General features: G+C 37.2%; 1 protein-coding gene across 3 annotated transcripts in view; it reads left to right on the top strand.

Annotated features, from left to right (window-relative positions):
• BCKDHB (branched chain keto acid dehydrogenase E1 subunit beta) overlaps positions 1-25,333 on the top strand; it is a 216,324-nt gene that overhangs the window by 49,092 nt on the left and 141,899 nt on the right. For all 3 annotated transcript variants that reach the window (XR_004284879.1, XM_032339191.1, XM_032339193.1), the window contains exons 7-8: positions 22,295-22,392; positions 24,628-24,738. Coding sequence is in view for 2 of the 3 variants with exons in the window: in XM_032339191.1 (XP_032195082.1) it covers positions 22,295-22,392; positions 24,628-24,738 (209 nt within the window). In the remaining variant the exon portion in view is untranslated. The remainder of the gene's footprint in view (positions 1-22,294; positions 22,393-24,627; positions 24,739-25,333) is intronic.

Here is a 25,333-nt window from a genome sequence, read left to right as displayed (position 1 = left end):
ACTAGGGGACTTGACTAAGCTAAGTGGCATCCATCTGGTGGATTATACTGCAGCTCTTGGAAGGAATGAGCAGATCTCTAGACACTGCCCTATCGGTCAAGGTTTGAACAGAGATGCAAAACACAAGATCTAGTGAAGAATATATAGCTGTAATATATATAATTATAGAAGCTGAACAGTCTATGAAAATTGTTGCTTCTGTGTTTGGTGCTGTTTGCTGAAATCTGTTGGGTTGACTGTCAGGCAGAGAAGATTGGACATGAAGTAGGGGAGAACAGGGGCAAGTTAGAACCTTCTGGGATGGATTGGAATCCAACGGATGTCTAGAACTGATGTGTGGCTCTTACTACCTCTAAACCTTAGTGTGAGGAAAGGACTGGTCGTTAGATGGAGCTGGGAGGTCTTAACAGCTTGTCTCAGAAATGATGAGGGCCTGAATTAGCAGAGGAGAATGGGCTAGACATTTCTTAGATTATATGAAATGCTTGGTGTCTAAATAAATTTCAGGAGGGAAAAGCAGAGGGAGGTTCTGAATAAGGATAGAATAAAAGTTCCTTGTCTGACAATAATAGAATGGTAGATTAGATATCCTAAAATGAACGTTTGGTATCTGTGTGTGTATTTATTTTAGATGCATACTGAACTGGCACAGAAAAAGAAAAAAGAAAAATAAAGAAAAAAACCGTGGTTTAACCAGAAATTATAAACCAAGGGAGAATTAGCTGAACGATAAGACCAAAGAAGTCAGCGGAATGTAATCTAGAGAAATAAGGAGAAGCAAAGTATGAGAGAGATGTTGAATAGGAAGGGAGGACAAGAAGGCCTAAATATGCCATAGAAGAGGGCATTTTCTAATAATGTTCATTAATAGAATTTTGTTGAGGAGTAATTTCCTGGCACATTTTGCCACTGCACCATTGCAACTAGGTGGATAGGAAATTTAAGGAAAGCATCATCTGTTATTCGCTTTTTCCTCATCATTGAGGTAAGCTGTTATTTCTTCAAATTTTGAGTCATGTTCTATACATAATTCCTGAAATAAAGTATTTATAGGATACCAGATAAAGAATTCCTTAGGAAGCCAAAATATTTGACATCTATAAAAGTAAACTTCCTAACTCAAAGAATTTCCTGTAATGTGGAATTTTATCTACATTTTTTATGTTGCTAAATGCTTTTGAGACTGATTTAATTGTAGAGGCTTTAGCTCACACCTCTCTCATTTAGCTTTTTTTTTTTTTTTTTTTTTAAAACCGTCTATTCATCCCTTGTTTTCCTGCTAGGACCTATTCTTCCCATGGCCACTGCTCTTACCCCACTCCTTATGGTTCTAAAGGGACTGCCATGGTCTCCAGTGATGGATATGAGGCTCAAGTCCAGCTATTCTGACTTTTCTGGGATTTTATATGTGGGGACAGAGCTGCATTTTCTCTGGTTGTCTTGCCCAGAAGGTCATGGGACTGGGGCCAAGTTCCCTGACTGCTTAAGTGAATGATGTTCTTTAGTAGAAGATTGTGGAAAAGAAGGGGAGAAATAGAAATCAAAAGTGAAAATCCTCACTATTTTGTTCCTTTGATCTTTCTCTTTCTAAATGGAAGGATCTGAGGGAAACCTATTAACCTATTTAATATTTTTTGAGTTCTAGTCCTCTGTAGACTTTACCAATAGAATAGGTAATCTTTACTGGCATAATACATCATCTTGGTAGAGAAAACATGCTTCTCTTTTAATATGAAGATATCCCTAGTTTGATTAATATCTTCAGCAGCCTTCATAACTTAATATAACTTAATATAAATGCTACTTTCATCCTAATGGCTGAAATAGGAGCCCTATCTGCTTATGTGTAATAGAATTTATTTCATAAGCTTGTTGAGAGGATTAAGTTGGATAATCCATGTGTGTTTCTGCCTCATCTTTCAGCACTTTTTGAACACTGAGGTGCTAACATAGTCTTTCTGTCTATACAATATAGAACTCTTTCAATTAATCCTCAAAACAACCTTATCAGAAAAATTCTGTTGCCACGAGGAACCTCTGGACATTCAGGGAAGTTAAGCAACTTGTTTAAAGCCACCCAGCTAGATCTCAAACCCAATTTGTCTGTCTCCAGAGTGAGGTGTTGGGCATTTTTGGCACCACTGGTTCCATTTGATCATCACAAGAGCCCTGTAGGGTCGTGGTATCCTGAAACCGAAGTTGAGAGTTTAAGAAAGTTGCTCACAGAGGAATATGTGGTGATTAGGTTTAAACCAAGACGTTCTGACCCCAGAGGCTGCCTTCTTTCTAACATTGCCCAATTTTACGTCCAATGTAAACTTTATTGAATGGAGGGCGTAAATAAAACAACTTTCTCCAGCATCCTCGTTTCATGCCCAGAAATCTGCTGTCTTAAAGATTTACCCACAGAATTAAAAGGTTCTACTTTTTAAAAAATATTTTATTTTATTTTATTTTTCAGTGTTCTAAAATTCATTGTTTATGCACCACACCCAGTGCTCCTTGCACTTCATGCCCTCCATAGTACCCACGACCAGGCACACCTTACCCCCTACCCTCTCCCCTCTAAAACCCTCAGTTTCTCAGAGTCCACAGTCTCTTATGATTTGTCTCCACCTCCGATTTTCCCCCCACTCATTTCTCCTCTCCATCTCCCAATGTCTTTCATGTTACTCCTTATGCTCCACAAGTAAGTGAAACCATATCATAATTGACTCTCTCTGCTTGGCTTACTTCACTCAGCATAATCTCTTCCAGTCCTGTTCATGTTGATAAAAAAGTTGGGTAGTCATCCTTTCTGATGGAGGTGTAATACTCCATTGTGTATATGGACCATATCTTCTTTATCCATTCATCTGTTGAAGGGCATCTTGGTTCTTTCCAAAGTTTGGCATCTGTGGCCATCGCTGCTGTGAACATTGGCGTTTAGATGGTCCTTCTGTCACTCCATCTGTATCTTTGGGGTAAATACCCAGAAGTGCAATTGCAGGGTCTTAGGGTAGCTCTGTTTTTAATTTCTTAAGGAATTTCCACACAGTTTTCCAAAGTGGCTGCACCAACTTGCATTCCCACCAATACTTGTTATTTACTGTCTTGTTAATTTTGGCCATTTAAACTGGTGTTAAGGTGTTATCTCAATATGTTTTTGATTTGAATCTCCCTGATTGCTAATGATGATGAACATTTTTTCATGTGTCTGTTAGTCAGTTGTATATCTTCTTTGGAGAAGTGTCTGTTCAGGTCTTCTGCCCATTTTTTGACATGATTATCTGTTTTGTGTGCGTTGAGTTTGAAGAGTGCTTTATAGATCTTGGATATCAGCCCTTTGTCTATAGTGTCATTTGCGAATATCTTCTCCCATTCCGTGGGTTGCCTCTTTGTTTTGTTGACTGTTCCCTTTGCTGTGCAGAAGGTTTTTATCTTGATGAAGTCCCAGAAGTTCATTTTCACTTTTGTTTCCTTTGCCTTTGGAGACATATCTTGAAAGAAGTTGCTGTGGCTGATGTCGAAGAGGCTATTACCTATGTTCTCCTCTAGGATTTTATAGATTCCTTCCTCATGTTGAGGTCTTTTATCCATTTTGAGTTTATCTTTGTGTATGGTGTAAGAGAATAGTTGAGTTTCATTCTTCTACACATAGCTGTCCAATTTTCCAGGCACCATTTATTGAAGAGACTTGTTTTCATTGTATATTTTTTCTTGCTTTGTCGAAGATTATTTGACCATAGAGTTGAGTATGCACATCTGGGCGCTCTACTCTGTTCCACTGGTCTATGTGTCTGTTTTTGTGCCAGTACCATGCTGTCTTGGTGATCACAGCTTTGTAGTAAAGCTTGAAATCAGGCAGCGTGATGCCCCCAGTTTTATTTTTCTTTCTCAACATTTCCTTAGCAATGCGAGGTCTCTTCCGGTTCCATACAAATTTTAGGATTGTTTGTTCCAGCTCTTTGACTGATGCCAGTGGAATTTGATCGGGATGGCATTGAAAGTATAGATGGCTCTAGGCAGTATAAACATTTTAACAATGTTTAGTCTTTCGATCCATGAGCATGGAATGCTCTTTCATTTTTTGGTGTCTTCTTTAATTTCCTTCATGAGTGTTCTATAGTTTTTCCAAGGACAGATCCTTTACCTCTTTGGTTAGGTTTATTTTCAGGTATCTTTTATGGTTCTTGGTACTATAGTAAATGGAATCGATTCTATTTTTTCATTGTTAGTGTATAAGAAAGCAACTGATTTCTGTACATTGATTTTGTATCCTGCCACATTACTGAATTGCTGTATGAGTTCTAGTAGTTTGGGGGTGGAGCCTTTTGGGTTTTCCATATAAAGTATCATGTCATCTGCGAAGAGAGAGTTTGACTACTTCTTTGCCAATTTGAATACCTTTTATTTCTTTTGGTTGTCTGATTGCTATTGCTAGGACTTCTAGTACTATGTTGAACAACAGTGGCGAGAGTGGACATCCTTGTCATGTTCCTGATCTCCAAGGGCAGGCTGTCAGCTTTTCCCCATTGAGGATGATATTCACTGTGGGTTTTTCATAGATAGATTTTATGAAGTTGAGAATGTTCCCTCTATTCCTATACTTTGAATAGTTTTAATTAGGAATGGATGCTGTATCTTGTCAGATGCCTTTTTCTGCATCAATTGAGAGGACCATGTGGTTCTTCTCTATTCTCTTACTGGTTTGTTCTATCACATTGATTGATTTGCGAATGTTGAACCACCCTTGCATCCCAGGAATAAATCCCACCTGATCATGGTGGATAATCTTTTTAATGTACTGTTGGATCCTATTAGCTAGTATCTTGTTGAGAATCTTGGCATTCATATTCATCAGGGATTTGGTCTGAAATTCCCCTTTTTGATGAGGTCTTTGCCTGGTTTGGGGATCAGGGTAATGCTGGCTTCATATAAAGAGTCTGAAAGTTTTCCTTCTGTTTCTATTTTTTGAAACAGTTTCAGGAGAGTAGGTATTATTTCTTCTTTGAATGTTTGGTAGAATTCTCCAGGGAATCCATCAGATCCTGGGCTCTTGTTTTTTGGAGGGTTTTTGATCACTGCTTCAATCACGTTACTAGAAATTGGTCTATTCAGGTTGTCAGTTTCTTCCTGATTCAGTTTTGGAAGGTTTCTAGGAATGTATCCATTTCATGTAGGTTGTTGAACTTACTGGCATATAACTGTTGATAATAATTTCTGATGATTGTTTCTATTTCCTTGGTGTTAGTCATGATCTCTCCCTTTTCATTCTTAATTTTATTAATATGGGTCCTCTCTCTTTTCTTTTAGTTTGGCCAAAGGATCTACTTTTTAATTGAATGGAAATCTGTGCTATCGGTAGCCATGCTTTGAGGCTGTACAGATCTTACAGTGTGTGTAGTTCAAGGTTTGAATATACACTGCATTAATTTCTCCATTGACATGGGATTAATTTGCTTCTCTGAAGGTTATGAAAACTATATACGTCAAAAATCCAGTGTGGTTATGGATGGGGCTTGTGCTTCATGCATTCATTAAGGGACCTAGTTCTGTGTTCCCAGCTAGAGGCCGAGGCAGCTGAGCAATGTCTCTTCCTGCAGTTTGAGGAGAGGGAGTGAAACCATTTGGTGAAGGCATAGCAGTTGTCCTTATCACTACTCTTCTTGACCTCCCTGATTCCCTCTTTTTGGGGCCTGGTCCCTAGTCTGTGCTGTGGTGACTCCCCATGTGTCTGGTCTACAACAGAGAGAAGTGATTTCTTTTCGTTCAGCCAGTAACTTTATGAACTGTGAAGATGAAAGTAAAAATAGGTAATACATTCTTTATGCAGCGATTTTCTTGAATTTTGTTTCTACTTATTTTGAATATACAATAAATAAATGTAGAACTTGTATCTTCTAAATTTGGAAGGAAAATATTTCTGTATTATTCTAATTTTTGATAGGTATATGCGATCAGACTTTCAAAAAGTGGCTGCTGTATATTTAGAAAAGACCGATCTAGAAGAGCAATGTAAACAGTGTCAGAAATGTGCAAAATAGTTATGATTCAAAAAGAAAATGAGTCAGTATGACATTATCAGATATAGGCATCTTATGGAGAAGCTTTGCTTTTATCCCTTTTGAGCTTTTTGGCTTTATTTAATTGAAATTGATTTATGACATCAGTGATAACGAAGGAAATACGGCTTTCATCTATGGTTGTTCTAGTGGGGAGAAAAAAAGACTAAAAGCCTTCTGCTGCTTCATTTCCAGGATTCAGATGACCCTTTCAGGCAAAAATAGGTCATAATGGTATCGAAGGGCTTTTCTTTTCTTCTTTTTTTTTCTTTCTTTAGCAAATACATTGATTATATACGAAGTCATATATTTTGAAGAGAAGAAAATTCTTTTAAGTAGCTTCTGAGTGGTAGAAGACTTAAAAAATGTTTTTTTTCCAGTATCAGTGTACACATAAGAGTATTTTTGCCTTTTAAATTTGTTTTGGTTGACATCATGAAGAGGATTATATTGATGTAGGCAACTACATTTAATACTAGTTACACTCAATGACAAGAATTGAATCATGCGAGAGAATTCAGTTCCTTTGTGATATTTTTGAATTAGTTTTTAAATTGAAATTAACACTTTTACAGAAGTTAAAAAGTCAAGTAATATATCTTAGGACAAAAAATAGAAGTTTCTTACCTCAGCCTTCACAAAATCTGTGCTTATTTCCCATAGGTGATTCTTTTCAACTCTTTCAGTACTTTTTTCTCGTAATTTATCTTATTTGTAAAGAATGTGCTTATACTGCTTTTTAACATTTTAGGGATTATGATTTTTAATTTCCTACTAGAATTTAGCTATTTTATGTGCCCTTCTTTTTTCCGGCACGTGCCATTCCTTCCTCTCAACATATTCACACTTCTCCCAGTATCTTCTTGGACTTAGTGTAATTTTTGGTCAGATCATTAATGTTCACATTACTATGATCATCATATTGATATAATTTACAGTGGAACAAAAAAAGAAAAATAAGGGCTCTGTCTTCTCTGGACCAGATAATGTTTTCTCTCTTTTTTTCATTTGCTTAATTTAAGCTCATGTTCCTATTATCAATAAAGTTCCTAATTTCCTCAATATAACCCATTTTCATTAAGTTTGGACATATTAGGTGCCTAATCAGGTTCTTTGTTTTTCCTGTAGGCATCTTTTCTGCCCTGGGGTAATCCAATTAAACTCTGGGTTCAGAATGTGGATTCTTGAACCAGATTACCTGAATTTGAAGTGTTGGCTCTACTCCCAGCCTAGCTGACTGACTTGGCACACCACTTGGTTTTCAGTCTTTCCTATCTGCTAACTGAAACTCCTAAAAAGTGCTAAAGAGAAGATAAAAGGAGCTCACAAATCCATTCCCCAACTACTGTTGGCCTTTTATTATGCATACTGCCAGACTTTTATCTGTACTTTTTGTTTTTTAAAAGATTTTATTTATTTATTTATTTATTTGTCAGAGAGAGAGAGAGAGAGAGAGAGAGCTCGAGTGCGAGCCCGCGCGCACAGGCAGACAGAGTGGCAGGCAGAGACAGAGAGAGAAGCAGGCTCCCTGCCAAGCAAGGAGCCCGATTTGGGATTCGATCCCAGGACCTGATCTGAGCCCAAGGCAGCTGCTTAACCAACTGAGCCACGCAGGTGTCCCTTTTATCTGTACTTCTAAACAGATATTATTACTGTCAATTTATTTCAGTATTTGCTTATTTGATTACAAGTGAATTTTTATATTTCATGTTTTTTATTTCATATTTTTTCTTTATGCCTTAGTCATGTGGACTTCTATCTTAACCATGTGGAGTAGCATTGATTTTTTTTTTATTTTTTAAGATCATTTATTTATTAGAGAAAGAGAGCATAAGTGGGGAAGAAGTACAGAGGGAGGGGGAGAAGCAGAAGCAGACTCCTCACTGAGTGGGGAGCCCAGCACGGGGCTTAATCCCAGGACCCTGAGATCATGACCTGAAGATAAATGCTTAACCAACTGAGCCACCCAGACACCCAGACACCATCCAGACACCTCTGGAATAGCATTTTTTTTTTTTTAACATTTTAAAATTTATTTATTTGACAGAGAGAGAGAGAGAGAGAGAGAGCACAGCAAGCAGAGTAGCAGGCAGAAGGAGAGGGAGAAACAGGTTGTCGGCTGAGTAGGCAGCCCAATACTGGGCTTGATCCCAGGACCCTGGGATCATGACCTGAGCCGAAAGTAGTCACTTAACCAACTGAGCCACCCAGAGGCCCCTGGAATAGCATTTATTATAAACCCAAAACAAACAGGGCATGCAGCTAATAGATTATTATCCTATTTCTGTGATAAAAAGGCCTGATCTAGTAAGTAGAAAGAAGAATCAAAAGCTTTTTAATAAACTTGAAGTACAAAATTAACCTTTAAATTTGTTTATATATCTTCTGTGATTGCCTTTATAAACTGAAATTTTCATGAGATAGGGCCCAGTGAAACTTTATTATGCTCTTGGCATATTCTTTATATTACTGACATTCACTTTCAGACTAATTTTGGATATTGGACAGACGTCTGTTTTTGATCATTGGCCAAATCCAACTGGATGCATTGTCATTGACTAAGCTTAAGCTACATGATAGACTGATTTACTTAGTGTTTTTAAGAAAATTCATTGTCATTAATCATATGTACTTTTGTATAAGTTCAAGTGTCATAGAGCTACATAGAACAGAAAGTGAAAGTTCCTTTTCCTTACTCCCAACTGTTTTTCTCAGACCTTTTTGTATGCATGTATATTTGCATGCATGCGTGAGCGTATGGAACACATTTACATATAAACCGTTATATAAGATCATACTATAGACATGGTTCTTTTTTTTAAGGCTTTATTTATTTATTTGAGAGAGAGAGACAGAGAGAACACAAATGGGGAGGGAGAGGCGGAGGGAGAAACAGACTCCCCATGGAGCTGGGAGCTGACGTGGGCCTCAATCCTAGGACCTGGAGATCATGACCCAAGCCGAAGGCAGATGCTCAACCACCTGAGCTACCCAAGCGCCCCTCATTCTATAGACATCATTCTATAACTTTGCAAATCTTTTCCCATGCATTTACATCTATTCAAATCTGTGAATCTATAGAACATATATAAACATACAATAATAAGAACATATTATAACTATTCTGTAATTTTCTTTACTTACCAATTTATTTTGGATGTGTTTCAGTGTATTCATTTTCAGTGATTTAGCAGATTTTTAGTTCATAAATTATGGCACGTGCAGAAGAATTTCATGCTTTCTCCTATTATGGAACTTTTAGTTGTTCGTAAATTCTTATTCCAAACAATGTTGAGGTAAACATATATATGTTGTATACACACACATATGTGGAAGGAGAAAATTACAAGCCTGTGTTCTTTATTGTTTAAACTATAAAACCTATGTTTAATTCCATCCTTGTTTTTCATAAGCCTCAGATATTCATTGATTAAGCTCTGAAAATAAATGATTGAAGCCAGAATCTGCATGTGTCTAAATAGCAGTGGAAAAACTAGAAGGATAAGGTATATTGACACAGGTACTGTGGGGAGACAAGACTTACAATTTAGCTGTTTATAGCCTGAAAGATTAGAATGGAAGTTGGAAATGTTTGTAAGAGATTTAACTTGAGAATACTAAAGATAAAAGTATTGCATTTTTCTTGTCTCATGTGTCAGACTTTTGCTCATTCTTGTGTTTTTTTCCCTGTATTTTGTCATCATGAAAAGTGTTGGTTTGTTACAAGTCCATGTTGCAACAACTGGATCTCAATAGTTTTACCTTCTTGGAAATGTCACCATAGTATCTGTGCCCATACATTAGACGTCATTGAAAGCAGCATATAACCTATTATTTCTAAATCATATATAGTTTTAAGGTCTTTAAGTAGACAGAAAATATTACAGCATTTTATTTCTGTTTTTTGTGTCTTCACTCTAATGATTCTTTTTTCCTGGAAAATGGTTATCTCCATCCACTCAAACTTTTATGTCTACAAGTAAATTGTGTAGATGTTACCATTAGGTTTGACACATTTGTTTTTAGGGTTATTATTAGATTTTAGGGTTTTTTTTTTTTTTGCCATTACGATTGGGGATATTTCTATTACATGTTTCTAATAGGTTTTTATTACTGGTATATAAAAAAACTATTGATTTTTGTATGTTGATACTGCCTTGAGAATACCCAATTCTCAAATAATATTTTAGTTACTTTAGTGTTTTAAACTTTCTGGGTGAAAAATCTTATCTTCTGTAGCTAATGATAGGTATAGCTCTTTTTTCCCCAATAATTGATAAGACATATATTGTTGTTTTTGTTATTATTATAAGGGCGTCTCCTCCTTTCTTAACCAGGGCTTTGGTCAGTACTCTTCATCATACTAAAGAAATCTCTCTCTTTTTTTAACTTAAAGGCCCCTTCCTCCTGTTTCTCCCAAGGTGCTGCATTTTATCAAGTTCTTTCTAGGTATCTTATGAGACGTTTACATGGTTTTTCTTCTTTCATCTTTTGATGAGGTGTATTTCATTAATCTATTTTCTGATGTCTCAATCCTTGTATTCCTGGGATAAATTCTACTGTATCATGATATATCCTACATCATGATAAATTCTGCATGTATCATGTATCATGCATTATTCTTTTAGCATATTGCTGGATTCAATCAAAGATTTTTTCAAAAGACCTTTGTATTCATATGTAAAATTGGACCATGGTTTTTTTCTACATGTATGAACACAAGCATGTAGTCATATCAAATTTGACTATAGTTCCCCTTCCTTCAGAATCAGAAACTGTGTCTGGTTTCAGGCTCAGGGTTGTTCTAGTCCTGTAGAATTAACTGGCATGCTTTCTTTTTCTGTGCTCCAGACTGGACTGAATAACTAAAACTTATCTGTTCTATAAGGTTTAATATAATTTGCTCATAAAGCTTTCTGGTTCTTATGACTTTGAGGACGCATCTTTGATTTTCTTTTTAGTATCTTTTATGATTGTTAGACTACTACTTTTTTTTTTTAGGATTTTTTATTTATTTACTTGAGAAAAAGAGAGAGACCATGAGATGGGTGAGGGGCAGAGGGAGTAGCAGACTCCCCAATGAGCAGGGAGCCCAATGTGGGGCTTGATCCCAGGACTCTGAGATCATGGCCTGAGCAGAAGGCAGACGCTTAACTGACTGAGCCACCCAGGCACCCCTAGACTACTACTTATTCTTGAATAAATGTTGGTCATTTATATCTTTGTATAATACATTTTTTTCTCTGGATTTTCAAATTTAGTAGTATTAAACTTTTCTTTCCTTGTATCATTTGATTAAATATATTAATACATGTAAACCATTTATAATACTGCTTGAATGATAACTAATGCTTGATAAATGTTAGTAGTGGATTAAAGGATGTTTCTGCATTATTTTAAAAATCTCCAATGGATTTATTTTAATATTAACACCCTTAAGCATAAATCTAAATTACATGAGCCATGAGCACAACTCGAGTTGTTCAAATTCAGGAGCGAGAGAAAGGTAAATATTTCATAGAGCTTTAGTAAGAGAGATCAGCCAGCATTCAGCCAGTTTCAGGAACAGTTGGTCCAAAATGATTTTGTGAAGAGGGAGTCATTGATCTTGTGGTTTAGAATCTTTTGGTTGGGCAATTCACATTTAGCAAGAAGGTGAGAAGAAACAGTTGCTGGGTCTATGGTCATATGAAGGCCTCCACTCTAGGACATGCTTAATCTTCAGGGGCTCTTATAGATTATTTAGGATTATTTACAACCTACCCTAGTATATTTGGGTGTCCACTGTATCATGTTAGGTCAAGCCAGAGTCGTCTTCTTTTGATTACAGGCAGTTCCTAATGTGTTTCCCAAAATGTGTACAAAGGCTAATGCTTAAAAGTCAGAGATTGACTTACGTATGATAAACAGTGTCCTTTATGAAGAAAGTTAAAACAGAAAATTTCCAATTAAACCTCCCCTTGTAGACCCAGTTGTCAATGACCTAGTATATAGATAGTCATATTAACACCGCCAAATTTGATCTGTTGATTAACAGATGGGGTGTTTTTAGCTGATAGTTTCATAGTTGATCTAAAGAATTTCAAATTTGAAATAAAAGGCACACAAAAGGCTCTTTCAGAGTTTTCATCTTCAATGTATGCAAGTGTGTGTTGAGCAAAAATTAAAGATCTATAAATTCTCTACTTACAGGTTAGATAGGTAGTAAATACAAAATTTTTAAGACCATTAGGGTTATATTTAGTATTTTTCACATAGTTTTACTCTTCACAAATAGAAATAAAGTGGTCAGGTTTATAAAAATTACAGCTGGGAAAATTTTCTCAGTAACTTGAAATTATTTATTCATCTTATCAATACTCTTAGCATTCCTCAGTGTTATTGTTGAATTTGTGGATTCTACTAATTTATCCTTTTTTATCTCAAGCACTAGGTATAGCTTGGGGTTATGAAATGATTATTTATTTAATATTTTATTAAATAAATTGTATTTTATTTAAACCACTAGACTACAAGTCATAATTTCTGGCTATATAAATATGCCTGGAGTCCTTCATAATTAGGTAGTTTTAATCCATAATTTGATATGAAGGGATTTAAATAGAAGAAAAATATAGATTTCTAATGGAGGAGTGACAGTGCAACACACAGAGGCTGATACTGGGTGATATGTATGTGGAGATTTTAAAGAATATTTGCTTTATGAAATATAAAGCCCATTTACTGTCTAAAAAATTAATTTGAGAAAATGGGAGTGAGTTGCTGGAGGTCAATGAGGAATCTAGATTTAATACTTTGGTTGGTCTGTAGGAAAATAGCAATTATTTATTCTAAAGATTATGTGTGCCACATGTTTAAATATTAAAAACAGAGTGTTGCCTTTTTAAAAATATACAATTGGTTGCTCTTGATTTTTAAGGCATATGGTGAGGATCAACCTTGAGGGATGTTCATACTTGATATTGCTACTGAAATCCACTTTGGGCAGATTTCTATACAGTATAACATGGTGGTTGTGAGTTACCACTCCCTGTCTTATAACTTCACTGAGGTATTTCATGTCTCTCTGCCTCAGTTTCTTTATCTGTAGAACTGGAATAAATCTAATATCATTTGTATTGAGCTGTGGGGATGAAATGAGGTGATACATAAAAAGGCTCCAAACAGCATCAGGTACAGGATGGGCTCCAAACATTAGCTTTTTTGATTATTAACATATTGGGATTCCCTTTATTTCTCGTCAAAGGTGACCTTTTCTTCTCTTAAATGCTCCTTGTAATGTAAATCTGTGCTCTGTTTGTCCATTGCCTCTCATCCTCACACTTGCCCTTCTGTGTTTTCCTTTGTAATCCTGGGATTGAAAATAAGAAAAGTGCATTTTCTTGATCTTCTGCCTTATTTCCAACTAGTTTCTGTCAACAGAGAGCACTTTGGAATGGTTTAGAAGGTGGGATGAAGGGGGAAGAAAGGAGCCGTTGTGGGACTGTGGCGGTAGTGGAGCAGGCGGTGCTCCCGCTGCCATTGCTCCGAGGCGTTGGTGATACGGGGCCTTCGGTGGATTCTGGCCTGCTCTGTGGCAGCTCATGGTGATTCCAGCACCATAAGTGGCTCCTGTGGATGACTGAGAGTAGCCCGGGGCTGTTAGCTGCTCCCTGGCCTCCAGGTTACATTATGTTTCCATGCAACTTGGCCCTTCTAGCATCTTTGTAACAGATCTCCTGAATTCAATTCTTCTAGAGAAGTTTCTCTTTTCCTGATTGGATTCTGATTCCTGAAGCCAACAGCTGTTGTTCAGTGTTAGATAATGCAGTGATGAATTTTACAGTATGACACACATCACCTCGTTTCCCTGTGCCATTCTTAGTTTCTTTTGCCGATGTGCCCCGTGCCAAATTTGCCTTTTTCTGTTTACTCTCTACATGTAGGAATTTGGTGCAGAGCAGCTAATGCTTGGTGTCTAGTAGGAATTGTAGCTCCTCATGGGTCATATTGTATTTATGGAAAATAATCTGTAATAATACTTTAATGTTTATAAGTCATCTACCCATTTTAAGGTACCATATTTTATTGGTTCTGAGATTTCCATCACCTCTCAAATTTTAACATCTCTGAAATTAGAATATGGCTTAAAAACAATGTCATCTTGCAACCATCGTATCCAGTGGCCAGTAATTGCTGTTACCTACTCAGGTACAAATATCAAAGTCATCCATCAGCAGCCATGCCTACATGAAATAGATTTAAAAAAAAAAAGAATAGCTTTTAGATCCGTAGCTTAGATTAAATTCCACAGATGTTAGAGAACTATTCTTTAACAATGAGGTTCCAAATGGTTGTGATGGGTAGAAGGTCAGGCAAAGTGAAGAATCATAATTTAACAGTCTTTGGAAGCATGAATCAGAAATAGGCTGTTTCTAAATACTGAGCTAGCTTGAGAGCCCAGCACCAATCTTATAATTCTCCTATGGATTCATTGATAAAGTGCTGCTTCACTGATGTGCTTGCTGACACAGAAATGCTCTTCTGTGGAGAAACATGGACACTGATGATTATAAGTCAAAAGCCGAATGAGAAGAATTAGTTTCTAAAGGTCAAATACTTTTAGGAATAGCTTAACCAATTTATTTTGCTTGTATTTTGTTACATCTTTAGAATAGAAGGGTGATATATAATAAAACCCATGCCTGATTAAGCCTGAACTTCTTTCTTTTGATAAAAAAATAATTGTAAACAGTGTAAAATTCTCAACACTTCCAGTTTAATGAGCAGTTTTCTCATTCCTGGTGGTTCATAAAATGATGGTATATCTTACAGTTCACAGTGAATTAACGTTTTCATTTTCTGTCTTGACATAATTCTTTTTGTAGGTTGGTTTTTTTTTCCCCTTTCAACTCTCCCTGTGCTGGTAGAGAATTACTTTAAAATAGTGCCATTAAATTCAGCATTCAATTATTTTCTTTGTCATTTTGCTGCTTACCATGTTAGAGTCTATTTATATGAATGAAGTTCACTCATATATAGCTCCTTGCTATTGAAAATGCATTGGAAAACATTTACTAAAGAAATTATAATATATTAAACATGAATGAGGGACAGTTGCTAGTAAAATTGCATATGGGAGAACTTTTATTAAATATTAAATGCTGCATACTGAAAGAGTACAGGGAAAAATACTAAGTCATTGCAAAAATTGAACAAGTTACATTACAAAGTGGTTAAATTTTAGTGTATAAATTAAGGATACTGATGCATATTATGCAATATTGTCAGCCTCAAAGCTTTTTTGTTACCTTAAATGAGATAGGGAAATGTAATGAGGTTAATTTTGAAGTTGTGTAAGGAATGTGTTGGTTGCTTGATCATACCGTTGCTTTTGTGTTATGTTTGCAAATTAGTCTGAAAAGGAGCCTGATTTGTCTCATTACACACACAAAAAATTAGGAATGTGGGATTTGCAAATGAATTAATTACCAAGAAAAGAATTAGAGTGCATTTATTTTATTTTATTTTTTTAAAGATTTTATTTATTTATTTGACAGAGATCACAAGGAGGCAGAGAAGCAGGCAGAGAGAGAGAGGAGGAAGCAGGCTCCCTGCTCAGCAGAGAGCCCGATGCAGGGCTCGATCCCAGGACCCTGGGATCATGACCTGAGCCGAAGGCAGAGGCTTTAACCCACTGAACCACCCAGGCGCCCCAGAATTAGAGTGCATTTGAGTTGAAATGGGTCCAGGCCTTCCCATCTAATATTGTTTGTCACTATGTTCTCAATGTCACCATTCAGTTTAAAATAATATAGATGTTACTTTTCAGTGGCATTTTAGCAATAAGAAAACATGACCTTCTAAAACAATAACACCAATGATTGTAAGGTTTCAAATGTTTTTGTATCTCCGTGTGACGAGTCTCCTGGTTACATGCAAGATACTTGCTGATTCTGACTTGAATGTTGTGTTTATATTTAGACAGTGTGATGGTTACTGGTTTTTATTTAGTGGTGAAGAGATTCCAGCAAAAAACTGACAGGCATGCACAGATAATGAATTTATGTCTTCCCATCTTTATGTCTCTGTATCGTCAGACTTTGGTTAAGTTCACCCAGGTACATGAAGTTAATGTACACAATACTAAATGTGGTTGTACTTCTTTTGCAACTGGATAGCTTATTAATAAACTCATTTTCTATTTGTACTGATATTTCAAAAGACAGAGATTGTTTCACGAGGCAGTATGAACCTACAGTGCCTCTATCATGCCTCATAGTTAGCTCAGTTTCCCATACTTGGTGTTTAGTGACATTCATAATTTTGCATACTTGCCCATCAGATTACACTGTATTTTCTCAGAATCCATGGAGACTTACTAAGATGGGTCAGCCTCCTTTTAAAAAATTTAATGTTAATGTTTTGCTAAACTTTGCATTTTGAAATAAGTTTAAATGGAAATGTTGCAAAAAGAGTACAAAGAATTTTTATGTATTCCCCATTTATCTTCTGTAGGTATTAACCTCATGAATAACTCTAGTAATAATGATCAAATCCAGGAAATTACCAGTGAGCCAATACTGTTAACTCCTCCAGACACCTAATCCAAATTTCATCAGTAGTCCTACTAAGGTCGTCTTTCTGGATCAGGATCCAATCCAGAGTCTCCATTTACTGTTGTCTTCTTAGTCTCCTTGATTTTGGGACAGACTGTTCCTTTGTCTTTTTCATCTGTCACGATCTGTAACTATTCGTTGATGCTGTCCACACATGCTCCCTGTAATCACCATGGCTTAGATAATATGAAAAGCTTAGCACTTAATTATTCTTTATTGAAAGGTAATTTTATCTTTTCATTAGATAATAATATTATAACAACTATTATAATGACAGCTTATATAGACAAATAATATGGTTAACAGTATATTGATTTGGTCTTGCTAATATAAGTGGTTAATCTTTAAATTTTCAGTAATTTGACGTGAAGAGGTGAGGGGGAAATTGGATACAACTGTGTTTGGGGAATAATTTAAAAGTAATAACTAGAAGAAATTGTACTTATTTTTCTTGTTCATATAGTTTCTCATCTCTAACATCAGTACCAAAACAAATTATTGGTGTAGAAGTGAAAATTATCAAAGTATGACCATAACTGGTAGCCTCATCTGAAAGATTATTTGGAAAATAACAATTGTAATATAGAGAGATTGGTTGGTGGCTAAAAAACAGGAGTTTTATACAGGAGTAAGAATAAATGTCCCTAGAATGAGAACTTTCTTTATAGTTTTAATGACTTTATCCTTGAATTAATTCAAATATAGAATTGTCCTCTTCCTAAGAACTGAAAGGATATCCACAGTGTGATTAATATGTCCTTGTTCTGTCCCTAGATGTGGCAGACAGACAGACAGATGCTGCTTTCCATAGTTTACAGATGGGATACTAGGGAAGAAAAGTAATACATTGCTTTGTCAGAGATCACCAAATTAGTCAGATGCAGAGACAGGGCTGGGAATTGGGTTTTTGGGTGAGTGGATTTGCCCACTCTCCTCCATTAGACTGTAAATTCTGACAAATGAGATATACTTGCTCAAGTATGAAGATTTCCAATGTTGTTAGTAACCAGGCAGCATGAAGAAACATTTTAGAAATACACTCTATTTTTTTTTAAGAAGAACATTTATGTTTTATCACTGCATCGTGTATAATGCAATATGAATAAAGCCCACCAACTTTCACATTTGTGAGGAAACTGGCATTACTGTAGATTAGTGCCAGGGCAGAGAAATGACCCTATTATCTCGGTAATGGTAATATTGTGCCTCACAGGGAAACTTGCATCATTAAGGGTGAGTTATTATTTTCTTGCAGACTCTTTCTACATGTGTTATTAATATATGAAGCCAGAAAGAACTGAAAAGGTTTTTCTAGGGACTTGGGTATGTAACTTAAAGCTTTCACCCTTCCCTGAAACAGCACATCGATGTGTGTTGACACGTTTGCAGATGCGCACACACACGTCACACCTCCATTTCTTTGTATATATTTTTCTTTCTATGCGGAATACCCTCTTCATTTCCTTGTTAGCTCTAAGACCCTTCTCAGTTGTGGCCTCCCTGGTGGTGATCTTCCTCGATCCTTACAACTAGGTTGGTGCTTCCCTCTGTTTTCCTAGAGTGGTTTATTCCCGCTATTGTATCACGTTTTTGTTTGCCGATCATGTCTGTCTATCCTTCTAACTCCCAGTTGAGTGTGTGCTTGTCAAAGACAGGGGCTGCCCCTTTCAGTTTCATATTCGTGTCTTGTATGATGCCTGCGTATATTGGGTAGGCAGTAACTATTAAATGAATAAAGGTGTATTGTCCATAGCATATACATTTGGCCACTGTTTTATTTTAAAAATGTGTTCAATCAAACAAATGACAAAATGAGAAGGAAAAAGGAAGGAGGAAGGATGGAAAATAAAAATGGGGCCAGGAATGAACTCCTTAATGCCATGAGTCTGTAAGTGCACATGTAATATGAATATAAGTGCATCTACAGTAACGTGAATATAAGTGCATCTACAAGGGACACATATATGTGGAACTTAAAAAATATGTTTAAAAAATCCGATCTGATATTTTAGCCAAAAATTGCATCTTTTAAATTTTGGTCTTAGGAAGATTTCTTAATTTTTCCGGATGACACATTTTTGTCAATATATGTCCAATGCTCAAGGGTTTGTCTGGAATGCTCATTAGTGCTGAGACTGGGATGTAATCAGCATTTGGTGAAATGGAGTGGCCTCAGTTGGTCCCACTGCTATGAAAACAGGAATCTGTAATAGGACTGTATAGGGGCTCTTCGGTTCCTGAAATTTTCTGTTATTACTTCTCTTACCTGTGCTCTTTCAAAAAGCACATAGTCATGGGGTAGGAATGCAAGAGTTCTCATTCGAAATAATAACCATCTCTTGGAGTAAGTATCTTTTAAATTAGTGTAACTAAAGTACCTGTGAATTATGGCTTGCCCTCTGGGTGACCTGTTTGCCAAGTTCAAATAAACAAACATATTCTCATTCGTCTGCTCTCAGGGATTAAATTTATGCAAATCTAGTAGATTTTTTTTTTTTGGGGGGGGTGTTTTTAATAAGAGACTCTTCTTGAATCTAATTCTCTACACGATCTTGTTGATGGAGAACAACACTTTGTTTGCCATGTTGTTCCTTAATTAAGTGTTAAAGTAATGAGGGCTTATTATTCTGGGTAATTTATTTAATACAATGAAGCAGTTAGTCACTCACTGGCAGCTTTTCAAAGGAAGTGGGCCAGGATGCTAACCCATTTCTTTTGGGGTGCCAGCCATTAGAACTGTGTGTTCCAGGGATTTGCTAATCACTTGGCAGCTGATTTAAAAGGCGGGAAAGACAGGATTCTTGAACGACAACGACTGACTCACTGACAAGACAGGGTGTGCTGGCTTCAAGGCTTGTCTGTTGGCATGCAGATCTTGCTGCCAGAGGAAAGAAGACTTGATGATGGCAAAGAGCTTATGTGCTGCCTTTCCCATGTTTGTTGGATATCATGAGCATCGTTGTTGACCATGGCTTTGGTTTAGCAACTGAGAACTGCTATGTAGAGTGTACTACTCCAGTTGAATGTTTGTCTCCCTGTTTGTGTGTCCCTTTGTCCGCCTGTGTATCTGTTGGTTCATCTGTCCATCAAATACTAGATTTAAGCTGTCCATGAATGGGCTGGAATTAACCTCTGAAAGCACTGTTTAGAATTGAGGGTGGCAGACTTTTTCTGTAAAGGAACAGGTAGTAGAATTTTAGCCTGTAGACCATGCTGTCTTTTGTCAACTCCTCAGCTCTACTGTTGTAGGGCAAAAACAGCCTTAGATGATATGTAAATGAATGGCTGTGTTCCAGTAAGATACTGTTTACAAAAATTGACCTACCCACCGGTTTAGATAGAAGTATCAGGCTCAACGTAGTTTACTTGTTATACAAAAACTTTAAAAAATGCTTTTAATGCTTATGAGTTTTCTAAAGCAGCTTATGCCTCAGGTTTGTTAATTAGCTTGTCATCTGCTTTGAGTGGTTGGGTAGATTTTAGTGTATTATTTAAACATATCTGTGATCTAAAAAATATTCATTTCTGTCTCTGGGGTGGTTATAGAAATGCTATTGGATTGGAAATAAAAAAAGAGAAATAGAATTTTCCTCATCACTGATAACAGTGCTATTAAATTTGATAGATTATACTTACAAATGATTTTAAAAACTATGTGTTTTGACATGAAAACATGACCAAAATATATTGCCAAGTGAAAAAAGGAGAGCTGATAAGAAGACCTTTAGATCAGGGTGATTATATATGTGGAAAAAAAGATGCACCTATGTTTATGAATGTGCATACTTCAATATTATGAACATCTGAAAAGACACTGAGTTAGTCGGGGGTCTTAATTTTCAAGCAGAACTCCAACGCTGGCCCATATAAGCAGAAAGATGTATTGAAGGAGTGAACAGCTCAGAAATCTTTGGTGTGCCTAAGAACTGGGCTTAGAAGCCTTATGTCTAGAAGCAGTACCCAGAATTCTACTGTGTAACTGGTTTTGCAAAGATGCCCCAGCAGCTAACAGTGCCATGGAACTAGAGTTTGAATGGTTGCCACCACTGAGCCTGAAAGCCGAATCAGCCTCCATTCTTACCAGTACTCTAGGATGGATCCTGGATCGCTGCTGCTCTTGGCCTGGGTGTGTCGGATCAGCAGAGCCCACATTTTGTGCCATCACTGCAATGAAGCCTGGAAAAGTGCAGATGGGGTCCTTACTTCTTTTGTGGACCAAGGGCCCTGCCTCATCATATGGGGCATTTCCCTAATTTAGGAAGAGGATTAAGAAGCCCGGATAGCACAAAGCATGAAAGCTGTCCCCTGCAGACGCGCAGGAAGTTGTTGGTATTGAGGACTCTGGGCAGTGGAGTTCAGACAACTCACTAGGGCACAGACGGGACCTTTTAGTTTGCCCTTCTTTGCTCATCGAATTAAAAAAAAAATTTAAAAATTAAAAAAAAAAAAAAACCCATGCAACAATGATAAAAGATTATAGAGAAAATTAACAAAAGGGATTGTTTTCTTCCCCCCAACCACTTCTATTACTTCTCCCCACCGCTATTAATTACTGTATGACTGGTCTCAGGTGGGAATTTAAGAAGGCTTCCCAGCATAATGCAGCAATTCCATCAACTTCTTACTCAATTTCATTTAAAAATTCACCTTATGATTTCCCCTGGAATTCAGTCTTTCTATTGCATGTACTTGATTGGGCAAAAATAATCATGAAGTAGTCTTACCAGTGGCTTATTCTTCCTTGGTCTAATGGAGCTGATCTAGTGTATCTTCTTGAGGTCAAAAGGATTCAGCTTTGAAATTTACGGTGGTGTCAGCTGCGGTAGTTGATGAGGTATTTGTAGATGCATGGTGTAAAAATGAAATATACTTAAAAATTTGGCCCTCCTCTGTGTGTCTTGTGTTTCAGGCCCCCCTACATCAACTTCTTCTTCTTCTTCTTTTTTTTTTAAAGATTTTATTTATTTATTTGACAGACAGGGATCACAAGTAGGCAGAGAGAGAGGAGGAAGCAGGCTCCCTGCCGAGCAGAGAGCCCGATGCGGGGCTCGATCCCAGGACCCTGGGATCATGACCTGAGCCGAAAGCAGAGGCTTTAACCCACTGAGCCACCCAGGCGCCCCCCTACATCAACTTCTTGGTAGAAAACTTGTCTGAGAACTTAATTCAGTCTGATCAAGTTTTAGTGGAAACATGGTAAAAATTTTTAACTTTATTGTTTTAGAACAGTTTTAGATTCACAGAAAAAGTGCGAGGATAGGCTAGTACAGGAGAGTTTCTATATACCCTGCACTCAGTTTTCTGTATCATTAACCTCTTAGAGTAGTATGGCATATTCGTTACAGTTAATGAACCAATATTGGTATGTTGTCAACCAAAGCCCTTACTGTAAGATTTTCTTAGTTTTTTACCCAAAGTCCTTCTTCTGTGCCAGGGTAGCTGATATATTTTCTACATTTACATGTGACTTTTTCATATGTGTAGTATTGTCATAGAGCCATATAATAAATGCTATTTCTGTTTTAAGTAACTTACGGAATTTGGGAGAAAAATAAAAGAAAGCTTGCCACAGTGAAATTCTTATATTCTCTTATGCACAAGCGCCACATGAGAAAAAATAAATTTTTATTTTTTTCCCTGTTCTATATTCAGTTGAACAGGTTCCTGTAGAACCATACAACATTCCCCTGTCCCAGGCCGAAGTCATTCAGGAAGGGAGTGACGTGACTCTAGTTGCCTGGGGCACTCAGGTCGGTAACATTTCTAAGAACTGATGATGTCCATGTTGTGCTTGGAAGCTCTCGTTTTTAATCCTGATACTATAAAAATCCAAAGTGTTGTTTTCTTATAGGTCAAATTTAAGTCTTGTTAGTGCTACATCTGTATCTGGTACTGACTTCTGGTTGAGGGTGAGGTGCCTGTTCAGTTATATTAAAATATATATGCATGTGGTGAAGCTTACAAATCTGTTGAGTTGATAGAAATGTACTCATGGGAAATTGTTTCTTCTGAAGCATGCATTATATGTTCTCATACTTGTTTCTGTGCTTGACTTCTGTCTTTTTCATCACATCTGCTGCCATCTCTTGGGATGCTTGCTCAGCTATGTACACCAGCCAGGAGTCCAGCTTCAAAATTCTGTACCTTCCTGTGTTCCAGTGAACCTCGGTACTGATCTGCCTTAGTTTCCCCAGTGCTTGTTATCACGTCATTCTGCCTCCAGACTCCTCTCTGGCCGGAGATGTCTACCTCTTCTCTATCTCCTTCTTCTAAACAAATGGTCCATTTTTCTTTTTTTCTGTGTGAAAGAAGTACTTATTTTAGAAAACGTGTACAGCATTTAGTCTATACCCTCTGACTCTCTTTTCCACTTGATTTTTGGCATGGAGAGGTAGCTCTCCTGGTTTCTTACCGCCAGTGGGAAAAATTCTTACCTTTATCTCTGTCACTCAGTGTGCATCTTCGCCTCTTTGTAATAGGGAAGTTAGTATATTAGATGCTGTGTCCTATAACTTACCTTTTCCTCACACCTTCCGTGTCTGCTGCCAGTCCTTTACTCCTCTTTCTCTTTTGTCCTGTGGTTTTCATAGCTCCCTCTGCAGATCTTTCAGATTCCATTTTGCCTTTTCTAGGGCTGTAACTTACGAGTGGCCCCATCCCTCTAATGCATTTCTCCTTTCAATGTTCCTTTTATTAAAAGGGTGTATATTTCTTCCCTCTCTAAAAAGTACCTATTCTTTACCCTACTTTCCCCTTAAATACCAGTGTATTTCCTCCTTTCTTTTATCACTAAACTTGAATGACTATTTTCTACTACCTGTATTTAATTCCTTAACTTCCTTATGTTCTTATACCTATGAGTTCTGTCCCCACTGGTTTACTAAAACTATTAATGCTAACATTACTAATTTTCTAATTTTTATTTTTTTTTTAAGATTTTATTTATTTACTTGGCAGACAGAGATCACAAGTAGGCAGAGAGGCAGGCAGAGAGAGAGAGAGAGGTAGAAGCAGGCTCCCCGCTGAGCAGAGAGCCCGATGTGGGGCTCGATCCCAGGACCCTGAGACCATGACGCAAGCCCAAGGCAGAGGCTCAACCCACTGAGCCACTCAGGCGCCCCACTAATTTTCTAATTTTTAAATCAACCCTTATCCCATATCGCTACACTGTATGACACAGACTACTGTTTCCATGAAAACCTTTCTTCTTTGGTTTCTGGGATACATTGTCTCCTGATTTTTCTTTTTCCTCCCTCCCTTCCTTCCTTTTCTTTCCTCTCTTACCCTGCGCAAGTGGTTCCACACTAGGTGTGGAGCCTGACTCAGGGCTCAATCTCATGACCCTGAGGTCATGACCTGAGCTCAAATTAAGAGTTAGTGACTTAATTGACTGAGCCACCCAGGCACCTCCTCTTCTTCTTCCTCCTCCTCTGCTGCTGGGGCTGCTGCTGCTTCTTCCTCTTCCTCTTCCTCTTCTTCTTCCTCTTCCTCCTCTTCCTCTTCTTCCTCCTCTTCTCCTCCTCCTTTTTCTCCTCCTTCCTTTCCTCCTCCTCCTTCCCCTTCTCCTCCTTTTTTTTCCTTTTCTTCTTCAAGTGAGTTCCTCCTTCTCCATTTTCCCCATAAATGTTGGTCCTCTTCAGGGTCCCATGAGTTCCGCCCCTTACTTCTCCTTCCACAGCTTTCACTAGAAACTCAACCTGCTCCTCTAACTTCACTTTCTGTGTGCTGGTATCTTTACAATCAGTGTCTCTATTAATGACCGCTTTCCTTTCCTGAAATTAAGGATATCTTTCCAACTGTTTTCCGGACATCTGTGTTTGATTACTTTGGGGAAATACGGGGTTCAACATATCTAAAACAAATTTAATTCTCCATTGCTAATAAGTTCCTCTGACTTTAGAGACTCTTTCTGTTAATGATGTCAGAATTCGTCTGACTTTTTGGGTCTAAATCTCTGTAGTTATTTTCTGCTATTTTTATTTCAGGTTCATGTGATCCGAGAGGTAGCTTCCATGGCTCAAGAGAAGCTGGGAGTGTCTTGTGAAGTCATTGATCTGAGGACTATACTACCTTGGGATGTGGATACAGTCTGCAAGGTATGAATATAGTGTTGATAGAGTGTCATTTCCTTAAACCTGTGGACCAGATTCGTTGGCAGTTTGCAAGGAATTGTCTTGAAATTTCAAGCTTTGTGAGCATTTTCAACTGATTGAAAACTTCGAAACTTATGCTGTGACAGAAACACATGTTATATACACAGCTTAATGCTCAAGGAAACCAATCACTTGAGGGTTTTTCCCTCCCATAGTTCTTTGTTTAAAATATTATGGAACTGTGTTCTTCATGCATCCTGCTTGGGTTGAGCTGTGAAAGTAATGGAGTAGTGCAAATGAGAGCATATCAGGTTGTTGAGGTCACCTGTGTTTTTAACTACTTATGGGTTATGGTTCGATAAGCAAGGTTTAATAGAATCAACTAAATGGGTTGGCTGCATTTTCATTTGTCTCCTTTCCAAAAGAGGTGGAGATGGATTATTTAAAAAACAAAACAAAGTCAAAAACAAAAACAGAAACATAACAAAACCCCAAAACAACCCTCTCTACATAGTCTTTGTACTGTGAATCACAGTTTGAGTGTTATGTTGTGAGATTCCGTCTGCTTTTAGTTTTCCATCTAAGCAAACTCTTGATA

Source organism: Mustela erminea, chromosome 4 (genome assembly GCF_009829155.1).
Source record: "Mustela erminea isolate mMusErm1 chromosome 4, mMusErm1.Pri, whole genome shotgun sequence".
Classification (NCBI taxonomy): Eukaryota; Metazoa; Chordata; class Mammalia; order Carnivora; family Mustelidae; genus Mustela; species Mustela erminea.
This window is presented reverse-complemented; position numbering and strand designations above follow the sequence as displayed.